Source organism: Platichthys flesus, chromosome 23, assembly GCF_949316205.1.
Source record: "Platichthys flesus chromosome 23, fPlaFle2.1, whole genome shotgun sequence".
Classification (NCBI taxonomy): Eukaryota; Metazoa; Chordata; class Actinopteri; order Pleuronectiformes; family Pleuronectidae; genus Platichthys; species Platichthys flesus.
This window is the reverse complement of record NC_084967.1, coordinates 14,626,828-14,644,695: the sequence shown is the minus strand read 5'-3', so window position 1 is coordinate 14,644,695 and position 17,868 is coordinate 14,626,828. Positions and strand designations below refer to the sequence as shown.

Sequence of the window (17,868 nt, the reverse complement as noted above, 5' to 3'; positions counted from 1 at the left end):
GACCAGCCCTGGACAGATTACGAGACGCACATCTAGCAGCAAGGAGCGTGTTTTTTCTTTCTCTGTGAAAATCCTACTTGACAGCGGAGGTTAAAGTTCATCCAAGGACGAGACACTTACAGACTCACAGTTAGACTCGTTCTCTGTGTTGTAGTGGTCCTGTTGCGTCTTTGAGAGTTTAATTCAGAGGTTTTTAATTGATTCTTACTTGTTTTGCTGCCATGAACTAAATTAATTAGTGGTAAATAAAAGAAGAAAGAGTAAAAATACTTATATATAAGACCCAAGTTGTAATAAAGACCGTTTCCTGTTAGAGCATAATCGTGACATTGGAGAAAACATATCTCTCGTTTCAAAACCGAAATTTGTGACTCAACAAAAAAAATCATAGACTTAAATTTAAAATCCTAAAACTTCTAGAATTATGTAGGAACCACACACACATACACACACTAGCTGCAATCTTGACCTTATGAACAGAACATATAATCCACCGTGTATATGTGTGTGTGTGTGTGTGTGTGTGTGCGTGTGTGTGTGTGGCAGTACCTTAAGTTCCTCCTCCATCTCAGAAATCTTCCTTTCTAGAGCTCTTCTTTCCTGTGGGGAGAAGAACAGAAGGTCAACACTCAAACTCACAGCATCACAAAGACCATCAACAGTAAACCACACACACACGCACACACACACACTCAGGAGGGCAGGCTCTACACACTGTGGTAAATAAAAGAGGTGTGTGTGTGTGTGTGTGGGGAGTGGGGGGGGGGGTGATAGCAATAGCACACACTTGTGAGGCATCTGTGAGCAACAGTCAGTTCAGACTTACATATTCAGTGACGTGTACATCATGTACATGTAATTTGTAAATGAGTCAACAAAAAAAAAAAAAAAAAAAAAAAGACATGGGGTCGGCTGTTTCGGGGTTGTGTTGATGATGAGTTGATGTAATGACTCATCAGAATGTCTTTTTTGGGGATTTAAAGACAAAAAGAACATTCTCTTTTTACAAAAGGCAGATGACACATGAGTGACGTGGCCTTGTTTGCAGCATGAGCTTTAAAACAGTGGATATAAGTTATTAAAACCAGGAGGCTGTGATGTCAAAGTTACAAACTGCAGCTGAAGACGCCGGCTTGATGAGCCATGAGTGATAAAAACAAACAAAGCATGGACACAACATGCACACGTTCTTTCAATACAAATGTACAGAGGTGAAAATATTCTACTTCCTGCACAAACTCCACACAAAACACACAACATAAGCGAGTCTTGAGAGGTGGTGACACACACGCTGCCTTCTGAGGTTTAAAAAAAAAACAAAGGTGAGAGAGAGAGAAGGTGGCGTGTCCCCGGGTGGCGAGGACGGAGGGGCGTCCCCGTGACCCCGGCTGCCGGGGCACGTGTGAGACAACAGCCAGCAGCAGAGAGAAGACTCGGACAGAGAAACTAGATCATACCAACGCCCAGATGATATTGGGGCCTGCTCGTTACCTTCAGATAAAACCCATTGGCAGTGTTACTTTTTGTAATCAAAGCAAATCCTCACTTCTACGTTAAGACTGAGACAAACTTGAGAAAGACAGAAGTTATGAACATGTAATAAACAAAAGGAGGACATTTGGCTGTTGAAGTAGTTCTGTCATTACCCTTTTCTCCATCTCCAGCTGGGATCGGTCAGCGTAGCGTTCCTGCCTCTGCAACAGTAAAACACACACGAATAAGAAACCTGGATGACCATATTAAGAATATTTTTAAAGTGAGACTGATGCTATTCGATGGTCTATAAAAACTGACGTGAGCAAATAAACTTTTATTTTACAGAACTAGCCCCAACACTCTGAATGGGTTCTTCAATTTAGCTGGGTCATGCCTCACACCTCAAAATCAAACCTCTGAAATTGGTTCAGGTTTGATTTTGACTGATCAGTTGAGTGGGTGTGACTTCATCTCACCTGTGTGGCCTTCTCTAGTTGTAGCTTCAGGTCTGCCAGCTCCAGGTCCGTGTCACGTAACTGGGCCTTCAACTTCTCGTTCTCGGCTAAGATCTGCTCGTAGAGCTGAAGACGGGGACGCGAACAAACAGTCAGCGAGCGTAACAATCAGACGACATCAAGAGCAGGGGCAGGGAAAGAGGATTGGATCAGTTTCAAACCTTTTTATAGTCGGTGGAGTCGTCCCTGTCCAGTCGGCTGGAGTACGGCCGGCGACTCTCACCGTAGCTGCGGCTGAACAGAGTGTCGTTGCGATCTAGGGATGATGTGCTCTCATTCCTGAAACGAGTAAGGACACCTACTTATCACCAACACAGAGACACAGAACTGATGATTTATAAGACAGGACAAAATATGAAGGGGACGAAACATACCTGGACAATCTGTCACTCTGCAGGGAAACAAAAAAACAAAGTGAGAGTTAGTATAAAAGGAAAATAAAGTAAAATAAAATAAAGCTGCTTAATCTGGTTTTAAAAGCATCTATTCAGTGAGTCAGGACTGGAGGACAAAGTCAAACCGTGACTCACACTAATGTAGAACTCCCACAAACAAAGACTTCAAACTGAGGCCTCTCAGCACCGGACCTTCCCTCCCACACCTCCAACAAGCTGCTCTATATGCAGACACATAAACACCAATCCTCCAGCGGCTGCCGTGCCTCCAGTTGCGGTCGGCTTCCTGAGGTGGACGGTGGTGCAGGGGAAACACAACGCTACAATCTGAGTGGAGCAGGGCACAGAGCCTCGCAGGACAAAGATCAGCTGATCAGATCAACATCCAGCCTGGTCATATAAACAGACTGACTTCTAATCTGTTTTAATCAATGTCTGTAATCTCTCTTACAGTTCATATTCAGGCTCTTACTTGAAAAGGTTCACACTCTTTACACTCTTTCCTCATTCTGTGAAGCGGCAGCTTCTCTTTTCAGCGTCTGTCTGCTCCGGATAAAGCCCAGTCTGCTCTGATTGGTCAGCGGGTTCAGAAGCATATTGTTTTTCTTGCTGGACGAGACAGGAAGAGCCTCAAAGCTTTCACATCTTCCAGCAAGATACAGTAATCGCTCGTTTCCTATTCAGTACCCTGCGCCTGCTCTACTGCACGAGACGTCTGGTGGTCTAATGTCTGCCTGACACACCCAATCAGTCGGGAACAGCATGTTCACAACACGGCACCTTCTGCCCCATGCAGACTTCATGTAACTGGTTTTTATTTCACTAAAGTATGCATATGTTTAATAAGTTCAAAAACACAAATCCAGACTTCCTCCTCCTCGCGTGTCTGCATGTTTTGAAAACCAAATGGTCTTTGGCTAGAGACGACTCCTGGTCTGCGAGGTGACCCCAGTAACCAGACAATACCCGGAAGATGGAAACTATGAAAACTTAAAGGTCGCCCACTGTGCGAGGGAGGGGAGACAATCATAGCTGCACAGGACAGAGAGGTAGATATTAAAGACTAGTGGACCTGCTGGGCCTCGACCACATGAGAGAAGACATGAGTTTGATTTGCCGGTCAAGCTCCTGCTTTAGTCCGATTCATGTCCCTCCTGCCACGTGTGTGAGTGTGTGTTGAGTTACCTGTGGCTCTCCCTTGGTGCTGCCCTCCTCCGAGTCCGACAGCTGGTCAGGATCATTATCATCACCCTGGAATAAAAAAACCACAGACACGGGGGTTACAGACAGTTTTCAGCTCTATGAAATCCAAATGATAAAAGAGGAAGAGTCGCAAATGTCATGAACTGCTGTGCCACATCATGAGTAACGCAATGAATATTTAACACAACTTCTATCTATCATCGTGTGTGTTAGTGTCTTACATCTTGGGTCCAGAAGGAGACCCCAGTGGAGCGTCTCTTTTCACGGGGCCGCCTGCGATCCCGGATGGAGCGGGGCTGAGACTTGTCCTCTCCCTCCTTCTCCTCCTCCTTTCTGTCTGCTTCTGTGCATCCACAGGAACGACCCACAGGTGAATAACAACACTCAGAACCAACAGAGTTTTCTGCTTCACACTTGGACAAAGTCGATTTTATGTAACTTTGGATGAATAGGCAACAAGTTCTCTGTAGCAGTGGCGGCTGGGACTCATCAACGTTTCCAGGGGTCAACTGCATTCACTCCCAGGTCAAATGATTCCACAGTAGCCACGAGTTTTAATGGGCTCTGATACTGAGCTTCACAGGACTTGGAATAAACAGATGAACAGTGTGAGCAGAAGCTGAGTCCAGCAGGAGGTAATTATTTCTTTTGGCTCAGTTACTGCAGGTCACTTTTACAGTTTCAGAAAGAAAGCTGCAGAGAGGCGTCACAAGGACCAAGTACACAACTCATTCCAACCAGACAGGTTTAGAACTGCAGGAGAATTAAGTAAAAGCCTCTAAATAAAAACCCTCAGCAGTCTGAGTGAAGCGTTGGAACTGTTCCTTTTGAACAACACTAAATGATCTGCGCCCTGAGCGTCTTTGACCCGTATTATTTTGACATCAACAGCGAAGACGTCCATGAACTAATCCTAATGATAAATTTGAACTGGAAGACGGGAAGGTCCAGGATAACTGAGGCTGCACAAAGCGCCGCCAGGACAACAACTGGACTTGGCTGCAGTTCAGAGAGAGAAAAGAGAAAAAAGAGGCTTTGGTCCGGGGAGAACAAAGCGCTCAGTGTTTCCTTCAGTCCAACAGACTAAAGCCGCTGTCTATTTTCCCAGGGATGTTTCATGGATTTATTCATTAGGAGATGAGCTACTTAATTTAAAAAGGCAACACAATCCCCTTTCTGTCTCCGAGCTCATAATAAGCACGTGGCCTTTTGCCAGCGTGAATGTGGACCTGTGGCGGAAAGATACCAGGTGGAGCAGCCACACAGCCTCGTGCTAATCCTGTATAACTGCATATTAGATACATGGGTTTCAGGGTAGTGATGGTAAAGGGAGATAAAAATGGATTCTACTTCAGCTCAAACTAAAAGAAAAAGCACCTGAGGCTTGTAGGCTGTAACAAATATGTCAGGATGGGAAAAAAGAGACGATACTGATGAAGACATGAGACAAGAGATTTTGGCGATAAGGGCCAACGACAGTGTTGATGTGTTGTAAACAAAAACATGTGATATATATATACATTATGTCCTGCGTCCTGCTGCTCCATCCAGACACCACCACCCCCCCTGTCCCTGATGGCGTGAACATGTCTAACCTGGACAATCTCCTGCTGCGTTCTTCATATGTTAAAAGGCAAACTCCAGAAAAGGTCTTCAAGTTTTCATTGAGGTACTGAGAGTTACTCCTCACCACACCTTCTTCTACTGACCTTTTTCTGTGTCCCTGGAGGAGCGGCTGTAGGAGGAGGTGATCCCCGACAGACTGTTGGGCCTGTTGAGGGCGCTGGAGCTGGAGGACAATGTGTTACTAGAGTAGGATGGGGTGGTGCTGACTGAGGATATGGCCGAGGAGGAGGACGAAGGCCGATAACGCTGGAAGGGAGAGAGGACAGGAAGTAAAGAAGGTAAGAGTCAAACATTCAAGGTGTTCATTACTGTGGAGGTCAAAGGAGAAACGCACCTCTTCAAAGCTGCGGTACTTTGATCGGTAATCGTCCTCCTTGGTCTCAGTCTCCTTCTTCTCCTCTTGCTTCTCCTTGTCCTGCTTCTCTCGCTCCTCCCTCTCCTCCTCGCGGGTCTTTGGGGGACGACTCCGGCCGATGGTTTTCTCAGCCTCTTGCAGGTCGGTCAGAGTCACACCCTGGAAGAAAAAAGTACAATTCAATTGGATGATTTTTAAAATGATATATTCCCAGTTTCCACAGTTAAGAGTCAACAATAAGACTTTATGATGTTTACATTTTTGTGATCCTGTCAGCTCGTGAAACGATCAGCTGCTTTTACAAGCACAGAAGTTAAGTGGTGCCAAAGTAAATAGAGAGAACCGTCTCAACCAGCTCAACAACTTTTACTTAAACAGTCCGGGTCTATAAAATCATAATTTAAGCCAGGGCCACCTTCATGAAGTAAATTAAGCGTCGACGTGTTTAAGTTGACAAAGGGAAACACACCTGAGTGGACCTTCTCGACTGTCGAGCCTGTCTGGAGCGAGCTTTCCTCTGGGACTCTGACTCCTCGTCTCGCACTGGCGTCAGATAGGACCTGACACACACACAAACACACAAAACACACACACACAAGGTTAATTATTTGATATATTAAGCTCTAGTTATGACCGTTGGGATCAGGAAGTATCTTTTTTAATAAATGAAACCACGTTTTAGAGCTCGGTCCTTGTAGTGGAAACGTAGGGAGTTTCCGTAAAGGTTCCTAGGTCCGGGGGAAAGCACCTGTGGTTGAAACTTGTTTGGTAATTATCATCCCTGAACGGTCATGTGACAGCTTAAGGTGGCTTGTGATGAGGTGGAGGACTTCTCTACAAAAACACAATCTCCTCCCACAATTCAAAAAGCAGAATGAGGATATTAGACTGTTGTGTTCAGCAGGTTCAGACACACTGTTCAGATCCAGGTTACATAGTGTGTGTGGAATTTAGAAGAAATAAAACTCTTCGGATCAGTCTGAATGGCGTTGGCCCAAAATAATTATGAACGAATAATTCAGTGGTGAGCGGCCCCTTGGTCTTGGAGAAAATGTGCAGCTTCTGCCCACCTTCCTTATAAGGAGAAGTTGCTGGAGCAGAACAGGCTGTCAACCAGCTCCACTCCCACCATGACAGGTGGCTTCTTTCAGCAGTGCAACAGGAAGACACAAATTGACCCCACTCCAACACACACACACGCAAACTCCTGCTTTCGCTGACACAATCTCACACAGATAAGGACATTAGTAGACGAGTAGAAATGTGTGTTACCTGCGTCTTTCGGGGCCAGTCCCAGTGCCAGCAGTGGTGGTAGTGGTAGATATGCCGGTAGTGGTGGTGGTAGTAGTAGTAGAGCCAGTGTTAATAGTGGGGATGACTGCAGCCGACTCCTTCTCCTTCTCCCTCTCTGCACTCTCCTCTGACCAGTACCTGCTCACACACCAGCATCTTTTATAGAAACTTGGCTAATCTGACAGATTTCAACTACTGTTATGAAATTTAATTTGTGGCTCAGGAGTTTTCAAGTAAACGTATGTTGTTCGTTGTTCCGTGTACCTGCTGGTGAGACTGGTGGAGCCAGTGCGTGTGGAGGAGGAGCCCAGGCTGGAGAGCAAGCCGCGATGGCCCGTGGGCGAGGTAACAGATGAGGAGGTGGTGGTGGTCGTGGAGGAGGATGTAGTCGAGGAGCTCAGGTCCTCGTGTCTTCTGCCAAAAGAGCCGCTGGAGGTTCAAAAGAAAGTTAGCAGTGAGACAAAGCTCGGTACAGGTAGTGGTGTGTGAACGCTGATCACCACTGTTAAGTTGGATGCTGTGATTATTAACCAAGATAACTAGCATTGATGGTGAGAGCTAAAATGTATTCTCTATGGCTAGAAAGATTAAATATCTTTCTTTCATAGTCAAGATGCTTCACAGTGGAGCATGTAGTATTCACTACAATTATGGATTAAATTGTCTGGCAAAGGTTATTCCAGGAGGAATAAGTGTTATTTTAAAGGAAATACTAATAATGTCCATTGATTTAAAGGAGGAATATCATTGCCGAGTCTGTACTTCTATCTGTACTCAGGTTTTGCAGATTTAAAACCAAAAGTATTTTAAATTCTTCACAGAAAGATTTTAGACAAATTGACCCACACCTCCATCCAGAGGCTACCTCTGAATATATACATCACAACAGGATTCATTTGATCAATCCAGATGCACAAAAGACAAAGTGACTGGCACTGCAGCAGAGCAGAGACACACAGACAGAGAGGACAGGTGAGTGTGGAGAGACGGTGGTGTCCCCGGTGCGGCTGGTGTACCTGCGGTAAATGCTGTAAGACTGGTAGTGGGAGGAGGGTTGCCAGGGTTTAGTATTGCAGGTGTTAGGGTCCAAGCTGGAGGTGGACGAAGACTTGGCTGGCACGTCCCGCGTGCTGCCGCTCCGCCCTAGCGCTAGTGTATGGGAAGTGCTGGCGGAGTGGCAGGTGGGTGGGTGGGTGAGAGAGGCATGTTAGCAGTGGAGGCGCACACACAAACACACAAACACACACATATACAAAATAAGAAACAAACATATTTAAGACCAGCATTGACGCACGATTGGTGCATTCATGTCATGTGGGACGAGCTGAGGATATGACAACAGGGAAGTTTAGATTAATTAGAAGAACCTTAAAGATTCCTTAAATTGTAGATTATTTGTTTTTCTACTTTATTCAATGTTCTCTTGACGGATAAGGAACTTGGAGAAATGCAAGAATTCCCCTTCATTTTAAGTAAGTGACACATATCCATGATTTTCCAACGTGACATGAATGCAGCACAAGTCCAAGTCTAGGTGTTGTGCCATGAACTGTACTGGGGGATTTGGATGTATCTGTGAGTCAGATTGGTATGCAGGCTTGTTAAAACGCCTGAGTAATGCATATAAACTCTGTGACACAGCAACCTGACAGGACAGGTACAGTCATGCAACACACTTGGTGGCAGTGATAGAAAAAAGGTGCTGGGCGCATTTGCACGGCTTCTCAGTAGCTGCTGCGGCTGCTGTTGTTGCTGCTGCTGCACGTAGCAAGTACAAACATCTCTAATGACACAATGCAAGAAAAATATGTACTGGACATGATTAATACATGACTATCAGTTGTTTTTCTACTGGGGTTTTAGTTTGAGAGCGTAAGTCAACCTCAAAGTGGATCGACACATCAGATCAGATGAGGCAGAGATCTGGTGACGGAGGGGAGATTGGCAGCGGAGGCTAACCTGCGCTGGTAGCTGGAGATTCGGTTAGTGGAGGCGCTTCCTTCGCTGTTCTTCAGGTCGTCGTCCCAGCGTCGTCGGGTGTAGGAGCCGCTACGAATCAGGGGAGTCGAGTCCCTGGGGAATAAGCTACAATAGTACCCCAGAGTTCCACAGGTATAGATACTGATGAATATAATGGATATGTGCCCATCTTCTCTTTCCCCTTTAGACCCATTTATAATGTCTGTATCCCTTCTAAGGAATTGTTCAACAAAACTGAAAGCAGTTGCCTCAGGCTGCACACACCATGCAGAGCATTTGGCCTTTTCCCCTGCAATACACAGCAGTGGGCAGCAGTGGGCAGCAGGAGCCGCTCATGCTAAATGCACGTCATCACAGAGCCACTCAGCTCCAGGTGCTCACCTGTTTTCCTTCTCGTCGATGTCTGAAGTACTGGCCAGTCTCCTGGGGATGGTCGGGGCCACGTAGGCAAGCCGTGTTACCTTGTCCTTCTCCTGTGGGCAGAGGATCAAACAGAACCTGTGTTTGTGACTGTTCACAGAGGTGATATCACCAAAGTAATTTCTTTACTGCTTATAATACTGGAAACAATCTCAGCGGCCATTTCAGTTTTATTTGAGCTCTGAGAGCCCTGAATTTAAACCCGGAATGACCATGATGCCTTTGTGTAATTCGCCCTTAATATCCCTCTGCTCTGTGGTTGTGTGAGCGACTGCTGACCTTCTCTTTGTCCTTGTTATCCAGAGATGAGGTGAGGCGAGGGCTGGAGGCCGAGCGCATCACACCGGTCGTGTCCTTCTCCCTCTGAGCCTCCTTGGTGGCCGTGATCTCCGCTAGTGCCCCGTAACTGCCCGTCTTCCTCAAACCCAGACGCCAAGACGACGGAGACTCGTCCTTCCTGTCCTCTTCCACTTTAGCGGAGACCTTTCCAGCGGGCTGAGCAACCTGAGGGACCTGGGGGACCTGAGGTACCTGAGGGACCGGAGCGACCTGATGGGGAGAACGGGGCAGTGGTTTAGTCAACAATCAATCTGTATACCAGTTTGAAGGTGTTAAAATGGGATTTTTTTGTCAACTTGGTGAGTAACACAAAAGCTGATTAGGTCAAAACAGTAGTAAAAAACCTGTTTGGATTTTACAAGGGCGGCAATTTTTAGGTTTTAATGAAGAGACAAGGAAGTGATTTTAAGGAAGGACATGCCAGTTAAGAACAATCACATCCAGATTAGAATGTATACCTGAATGAACCCACAGCTGCACTATTAAAATACTCCTGCGTACATGCTACCCTCAAATCATGATAACTAACGAATCCTAAACAAAGGATGGTGAAGGCTTGTTGTTCCTGTCGAGGTTTCAGGGTCAAATTTATAGTTTTCACAAAAGGTCGGGCCACAAATTTTTCTTTTAAATATGCATCAGACGATGACAAACCACTTGTTTAAACACAGAAGCCACACAGACACAATGTGAAGGCACGATTAGGACGGTGCGTTACGAGTGAAAACACAATGTAGGGATGATGAGTGAGAAGTCGGCGATAGTGAGGTTTGCTAGTTCGCAAACTGGATCAGGCGGGGGCAGTTAGGGGGGTGTTAAATACGTTGTCAGTGCACAGGTGCGTGTAGGATGAGAGAACAACTCTGGTGCACACCAATGCCTCACCATAGGTTTTTTGGGACCTAGAGAAATGCCAGTTTTGCGCAAGCCTTGACGCCACAATGCAGGACACCCCGGCTCCGCCACAGGCATGAGGGGAGTAATATAATCAGACTAAAGCCGACAGAGACAAGAGCCCGGCACGAGAAGAGATGCAGAGAGAGGGAGGGAGGGAGGAGGGCAGGGAGGATGACAGGATGAGACAAAGAAAAAAGCCAGAATAAGACAGAAGCAGCAGCAAAAGAGAACACACTTTATGGCAGGGAAAGATTTTTTTTTTGTTTAAAGGCCTTGTCACACAGCACAATGTTTACTGCCAAACCAGGGGGGGAGGAGGACTTCCATTACTGATCCGAGTCAGGGTTTCTCTTGTTAGACAGAAGACATTGTGATGTGTGAGCACTAGGGCTTTCAGAGAAGGACTGGAAACCAAACGGTCGTCGCAAGAAAAAGAAGCAGAAAGAGAAACGTATATAATGTCTCAGGAAACTGACCATCATAGGGTGGGAGCTCAGAAAAAGATAGAAGACTGGAAAATATACCCTGATGTACATGTATACTGGTTTCAGAGAGGGTGCAACGTTTTCGTGCTTCTCCCTTTAGAGCCGGGTGAGACCGGTGCGTCATATCTAATGTGTCATTGTCACTGATGAAATACATAGGTAGTTTGTTTGCACTCTGTTAAAAGTTATTAAAGTGGCTTTGTTGAGTTTGTGGGATAAAATCAAAGCCAAATGTTTAAACTATGAAAAGTGTTTTATTTCATGTCCCTAACTGCTTTAGAGGCAGAGGAATTTACAAAGTTTTAAATGATGTATTGATTCAGCACCTTAGATATAAATTAATTAATATAATGAGATTTCTAATTATACTATATTTTCTGCAGCCATACAAAACACCAGCAAATACCTTTCCAACAGGTAAACTCCAACGGCAGAGTAGGAGGGAAGTAGCCTCACTGAATTGAACCAGGGTCACTTGGTTAATATGCTTTGCCGGATTTTTCCAGCAGAGGGAAGCAAACTCAAAAGAGGAAAAGTAAATCTACCTTTGTTCTGTTCCCATCAACCAGCCCAAGACACGACTCAGTACAGAACCCTGAAGCCTCCTGGGGCCCGAACTAGTCACTAACCCCAACCGAGCCATTTGTTACCATGTTTGTTAAACGCCAGCGTCAACTTCTCTCTGTGACATGTGTTTATTATCCCTGTGTGCTCGCTGTACCGCAGCATGAAGAGCAAATTACTACCTAAACATGACTGTTCGACAGCCTGGAGGATGAGCGGCCATCTTTTCTATTCAAACCCCTCCAGGATCTTCAGCCGGCTGTGAAATTAGGTTTGTGTTCAAAGGGGGAGAAAACCCAAATAGACTTTTGTTGATTAACGCACGTAATGAGGCACCGACTTTCCTGAGGAGCGGAGGCTTCGTGTAACAGAGGTGGTGCAGTCCGTACTTAGAGCAGTGACACGATTACACCAGCACGTATTTACCTCCAAGTCCTTTTAAAACCATCCAAGTGTTTGCTAATTTGGGTTAAATCTGTTTTGGGTTGTTTTTCTAGTGGGGCCAGTAGTGTGGCAGCTGTGCGTCTGTGAAGGGAAGGATGCCGAACACCACCAGGTCGTACCTTCTTCACCGGCGAAGTGGGGGGTGTCACCTGGTTGGTCGGGCTCGTGGGAGATGGCACGGTGGTGCTGGCGGGGACGGGCGTTGTGCTGTTGCTCACCGATGCTGAAGGCTTGCTCTTGTCTGCAGGAGTCAGAGAGAGAACGGCTCAATAAAAAGCAACAAATGAAAAGGATTGTGGAACATGTGTGATTTTGATGAATTCTAGAAAACTGAGATTTTATGTAGCCGAGCCGATCAAACCAAAATTCTCTGTTGTATGGACGTGATTCGGTGAGACCACGCAGCAGCTCTATAATAAGACACACACAATACCTGCTTCTGTTTCCGACTCGGAATCTTCCTCCTCCTCTTCCTCGCTGGAGCAGCTTGATTCGTCCTTCTTCCCCTCCTCCTCTTCATCCACCTTCTCCGGTTCTAAGGTCTCGATGCGTGGGGCGATCTTCTCTGGCTCCAGAAGCAGTGTTTCTTTGCTGCAACGCAAAGATGGAAAACCAACATTAGAGAAGAAGCACAGCATCGGTGCCGTACACACGCCTGTACTCGTGAAATTAACTGTTTTAGCCTGTTCTCCTTTAGGCCCCTGCAACCCGGTGCAGGACTCTGAGGAAGGTTAATAATCCTTTAATGAATCCACTGATTATTTCTCCCCCCCCCATCAAGCTCTTTACCTCTTGAGTGGCTTCAGTGATTGGTTGTTATCCCCTGTGGTTGTTGTTTCAATCAAAGGAGATTTCGTCACAACTTTCTTCTCAATCATCTGCTGGAGCAACGAAAACAGAAATCAGTGCGAAGGCAAAGGACATAACCTGTTTTCTGAGGCTTTCACAATAATTCTACAGACGTCATTACAACATGTCCTTTAATTAAACCGCTGACAAGTATCTGTGGGCAGATAAGAATCTGTACAGAATGCCCGAACACACTGACTCACCAGATTCTGCTTCTTTTGTAGTTCCTCTAAATATCCCAGAACATCTTCGTCGGCGACATCAAAAGGAGTCTGGCCCTGAGAGAAAGAAATTAAAGTTTTTTGAATATGTCGCTGAGCCTTTACTGTGAGAACTCATGAGAGTTGGATTCAAGTTTCTCACCATTTTATTAATGAGGTCCATTTCACATAGATGCTCCACCAGTATCCTACAAGCCTCCTCTTTGCCCCAGTGTGCAGCTGCATGTAGAGGAGTCCAGCCGTCATAGTCCTTAATATTTACATCATACCCTGTTTGGATTAAAAGCCTCCACAGTGAAGGAGGAGGGAGAGGGAAGGCAAAACAAAAATAGTTTTTGTTAGATTTAGCACAAACTTTCTCGGATTTGATTTTCTTTGCTAATCTTTCAAGGTGCTGCCAGGATGCAGGATTTCAGACGTGCGTCAGTATCGTTACCTCGGGTCACATTTATAGATCATAAGATACAGGCTACCCAGGGTCTCTGCAGGTTTCAACACGTTAAAGTTAAGACTTCTTAAGAACATAATCAACGGAATTTAATACCTTTGTCAAGTACGACAGATATAAGGGAATGTTAGATTCCCATAATGACTTATAATTCCACATAATTGAAGATAATGTTAAGTGGCCGAGAACAACACTTGAAACACCAAAAGAAATAGTGTCAAATGAACAATACCATTATTAAGACCTACCCAAATATATTTACCTACTAGTACATAATATTTTCACATATTTAAGATTTGTAAAGGATTTAAAATTGTGAATATTGGATTACCTGAGAACCTTTCAATCTTAGGCTTCCCTTAGCACAGCGAAGTGAGGTAGGCAATCATTAAACCCTTAATATTAGAGCCAATTAATGCCCTTTGATGGGGAAAACCACAAGTTTCCCATCTTGCGTGTGGTAGCCACTAAACATCTCCATATCTGCGAGTTATCTATGTTAGAAGAGAGTGCTGGCCGACTTCCCAGACCAGATGGACCGGGCGGCTGCAGCTTCCACCCTCAAGCAGTGAAGCTTTATTAACAGCCCACAGAGCCACCGTCGGACTGAGGAGATGCAGAGACCAGGATGGGTTTGACACGAGCGAAGAAATTCCTAATGCTAGGCCTCTCAAGCTGTCCCGACTATAAACAGTATTTATATAATGCAACTTACAGGCCGGGCTTTATGCAACAAGCTGTAAATGTGTCATCTGTGCAGGGGAGAGTAAGAAAACACTCAGGATTGCTACCTGTGCAATCAGAACCACTGCTTACTTTAAAACCTCGACGTATCCCTTCGCAGCAGCAACATGGAGCGCTGTTCCTCCGGACTTGGCGTGCCGGATGTCCTGAATCTGGCCACTGTTGAGCCACTGCCGGGCGTCCCTCAGCATGATCCGCTCCTCCTCTTTCCGGGCTGCCTCGATATCCAACCCTAATGGGAGCAGAGGAGAGAGAGTTACAAGTGACACCCAAAGCATCCGAGCCGAGAGTCCAACAACAACAACAACAACATCAAGATATTTATTGGGAGTTCTTGTCTTACGTCCACATTGAGGCATGTGAATGTTTGGAATACATGGCATTAGTCCGGGACTAAGGATCACAGTACAGAGAGGTGAAAATACTTCAACACATAGCCACAAGATAAATCCTCACACATTTAAATCCTGCTACGATAATGCATCAGTAATGACAGCTATGACGAGCATCTGCTACAAGAGACGCAGCTCATTCACCTCTGTGGGTTTATTAAGCCTCGATGCTATTTACTGGTTCTACAGAGGAGAAGTAGACGTGACATTATTCTGCCGACGCTCTAAACACTCGCGGCTGTTGTAAAGCTCTTGAACTTCTTTGGCAAACGGTCATAAGACTAATATTCTCTGAATCTGCCGATGAAATAATAGCTGCAAATGTACAGCCTGTTTAGTGGGTCAATATATCTGAGCTATATGCTGCGTGCATGGCAGCGGTGTAATCCCGCCTGCGCCTTCTCGTTGACAACTGGTCGGTACATGAGACGGTCTGAAGCACACCGGTGCACGAGTCCATCGGTTGAGCGAAAGGATTACATTTGTGAGTAAAGAGTGTTACTGAGACACCTGCTCATTTGGTTTCGTCTCTTGAGCTCATGAGCCTTACATGTCATAGTAAAGAAAACAAAAAATCCATCTACTCTCTAACACGTATGACACACGCTTCCACCGAGTGAGGACACTGTAATACTCTGGCTTGTTTGAGACCAGGCATGTTGCTCATTAAGAGGATTTGTGAGCTTGAGTCTAAGAAAGTGAAACCAAATGGGAATCAGATGACTCAGTGTCTGAGTTTATGTTTGACTGGATTTCCAGTTTCTTTTCGAACGCAGTGACTCTAAATATGTTATGATTGTTATTAAATTCATTAATTCAATTTCTAGATGCATAGTTTTATTTATAATAAAGTCTGAGGTTTAGCTGTAAAATATCAAGCTTCAGTTATATTTCTATGTCACAAGTAAGAAAAGCTGCATTATAAATGTTTAATTAGGTAAAAATGGCCTAAACATCATTAGAGCAGTGCAGTTAATATAGGGAATGGGAGCTGGCCACATAGGGCAGCATCCCGTGATCTCCTGGGAAGTAGCCTACAGTGTGTGTCTATAAAAAGCAGGGAGCCTAATGGCCTTTAAGTAGGACTACAGAACTAGAGCCGAGAGGAAGAGTTGGCAGCGGGTCAAAGTTGACTTTTTACAGGAGAACAGCACATCTTCTGCCTGAGCATTAAGATCAAGAGAAAATCCAATAGAGCAAACAAGGTCCTGCCTCCTGCTTCACCTTAAGGACAACATACCTACAGTACGTCTGGCAAGGGATGAATGAAGTGTCTATGGACATGTAGCCCATACAAAGCACCAGGTTCCACAGAAGAAAATAAAGCAAATGCAGGAAAAGGGCCTATACACAAGCATATAAGTAAAATATAAGTAAAATAAATCAAATCCAGATAACGCCCCACCCCAAGCTAACAGGGACAATGTGCGAGTGAGGAACATTTGTCCACCTCAGTCAATTAGAAGCACAGAGCGGAGCATTCATGCAGCAGCTGACGGAGGAGGAGAGGAGGTCGGCGGGGCCGACCGGTCACTTGACCCAATCAGGGTCAAGGAGCAGATCTAGAGGTTGTTGTTTCTACCAAGGGCAAACCACGGCCACTCTGTAACCGGTTTAACCCATGACTGGTGTCTCTTTGAGGGGAGAAAATCACATTACATACAGGAGCGTTACACAACAGCCTGTTGCTTAATGCCGCCTCCTGCTAATTCCAGGCATATAGAACTGAGCTGGGGATTGTCTGCAGCATTCCCTCAAGCCAAATTCACTTTCCAAAAGCAGCGAGTCGCACACTTGAAAACTAAATACCCACATCTCAGCATTAAGGCTTTGTGAAGTCTGTGAGCTTGTTAAATGACCATACACGTGTTGTTTTTTAATCTGGCACTGATGGATCCAAGTTGAGGCAGCGGTTGGATGCTCTGAACAAGGCAGCGCGTCCATCCATCACGCGTCGGCAAATCAAAATTGACAGATGCCGCCGGAGGAGATTCTTGACATTCGGTGTGTGTGTGTGTGTGTGTGTGTGTGTGCACAAGACAAGTCTCTCCGCTGTTACATAACACAGCCAAGGTGTGTAACGTGTAAACAGCACACCGGGTGTAATTATCACTAGATGTCCTGTGCTTTCAAGGACCTGGAGTTAACCGGGACTGTCGCGGAGACGTGGAGGTTTTACAAACAGGATATTTTCTAAAGGTCACTTAGGATACAATGCAGTTAAAGGATTTTTCTGAACCTGTGGACTCTTGGTGCATGTGGGAATCTATGTTTGATTTCTACATTCAGGAAATGGCGATATGTGCCAGAGTGACACGCAGGTCAGCCAACCCTTTATTAGTGATTACGAGCTGAGGAGCATCCCTCTGGCCCGGGGCCATTAAACAGGTCTGTGCATGGCCTCTCACGGGAGGGGGAGGGCCCTTCAGCATCTGAAGAATGGCGTGGCCAAAAATAGAAGGGCCCGACTTTTCAGTTTGGGACTCATCACACAACACAGCTGGATCCCTCTTCTTTGTTACGCAATGTGCGTTCTTCAAGCGCCCAAGTGGAAAACAGCAGGTGAATGACACGCGACGAGAGTTCGGATCCTATTTGACAACCGACTCACACATGCATGACACACATAGAGGGGCCAGACCAGCCTTGCTGTCTCTAACGTGCTTATGATGTCAGGATTGTTTCTGGATATAATGAGATTAACTTGGATTACATAAAAAGAAAAACAATTGTACACGTATTCAACTGAAGCTTACGAATACTGGTATCAACTGAAAATCTCACCCTGACTAGATTGCTGTCGAATCAAAGACACTATAGACCTTTATCACAGAAGCCTCCTCTGCTTTTGACATGAATTAATAGGTTGCAGACTGGAGGGCAGAGGTCAACATGTCTGAATGAATACTGCACCTTGTCGGTTGATCTCGTTCTGCAGGAGTTCCTCCATCGCCTCCTCCTCAGCGATGTCCATAGGTGTCTCGCCCTCACTATTCACAACTCCTACATTGGCACCCTGGCTAATCAGATACCTGCAACAACAAAAACAACATTTAAACTAGAGAAATGAGGAAATCACAGAGTAAACATGACTTGTTTTTGACATGGTTCAAAAGGAAAACATGCAATGTGTCACTTCCTCAATCTGATGAGGAAACACTCGAAGAACTGGAGCGTCACAATGTTGCTCTTGGTCCTCTTCCAGTTCTGATTCACACAATG

At 45.5% G+C, this 17,868-nt stretch overlaps 1 protein-coding gene across 6 annotated transcripts in view; it reads right to left on the bottom strand.

The window, feature by feature from the left end:
• The window catches only part of ppp1r12a (protein phosphatase 1, regulatory subunit 12A), a 40,969-nt gene that overhangs the window by 3,609 nt on the left and 19,492 nt on the right, over positions 1–17,868 (bottom strand). For 2 of the 6 annotated variants that reach the window (XM_062382635.1, XM_062382633.1), the window contains exons 3-26: positions 17,560–17,678; positions 14,327–14,486; positions 13,205–13,349; positions 13,045–13,119; positions 12,782–12,873; positions 12,426–12,583; positions 12,112–12,233; positions 10,488–10,595; positions 9,543–9,812; positions 9,225–9,316; positions 8,823–8,936; positions 7,880–8,029; positions 7,128–7,292; positions 6,843–7,001; positions 6,040–6,130; positions 5,550–5,729; positions 5,299–5,461; positions 3,811–3,932; positions 3,572–3,637; positions 2,366–2,382; positions 2,153–2,270; positions 1,953–2,057; positions 1,647–1,694; positions 550–600 (exon numbers count right to left, since the gene is read on the bottom strand). In XM_062382635.1, the coding sequence (XP_062238619.1) occupies positions 550–600; positions 1,647–1,694; positions 1,953–2,057; positions 2,153–2,270; positions 2,366–2,382; positions 3,572–3,637; positions 3,811–3,932; positions 5,299–5,461; positions 5,550–5,729; positions 6,040–6,130; positions 6,843–7,001; positions 7,128–7,292; positions 7,880–8,029; positions 8,823–8,936; positions 9,225–9,316; positions 9,543–9,812; positions 10,488–10,595; positions 12,112–12,233; positions 12,426–12,583; positions 12,782–12,873; positions 13,045–13,119; positions 13,205–13,349; positions 14,327–14,486; positions 17,560–17,678 (2,890 nt within the window). The remainder of the gene's footprint in view (positions 1–549; positions 601–1,646; positions 1,695–1,952; positions 2,058–2,152; positions 2,271–2,365; positions 2,383–3,571; positions 3,638–3,810; positions 3,933–5,298; positions 5,462–5,549; positions 5,730–6,039; positions 6,131–6,842; positions 7,002–7,127; positions 7,293–7,879; positions 8,030–8,822; positions 8,937–9,224; positions 9,317–9,542; positions 9,813–10,487; positions 10,596–12,111; positions 12,234–12,425; positions 12,584–12,781; positions 12,874–13,044; positions 13,120–13,204; positions 13,350–14,326; positions 14,487–17,559; positions 17,679–17,868) is intronic. The other 4 variants (XM_062382634.1, XM_062382638.1, XM_062382637.1 and 1 more) reach the window with 4 other exon arrangements.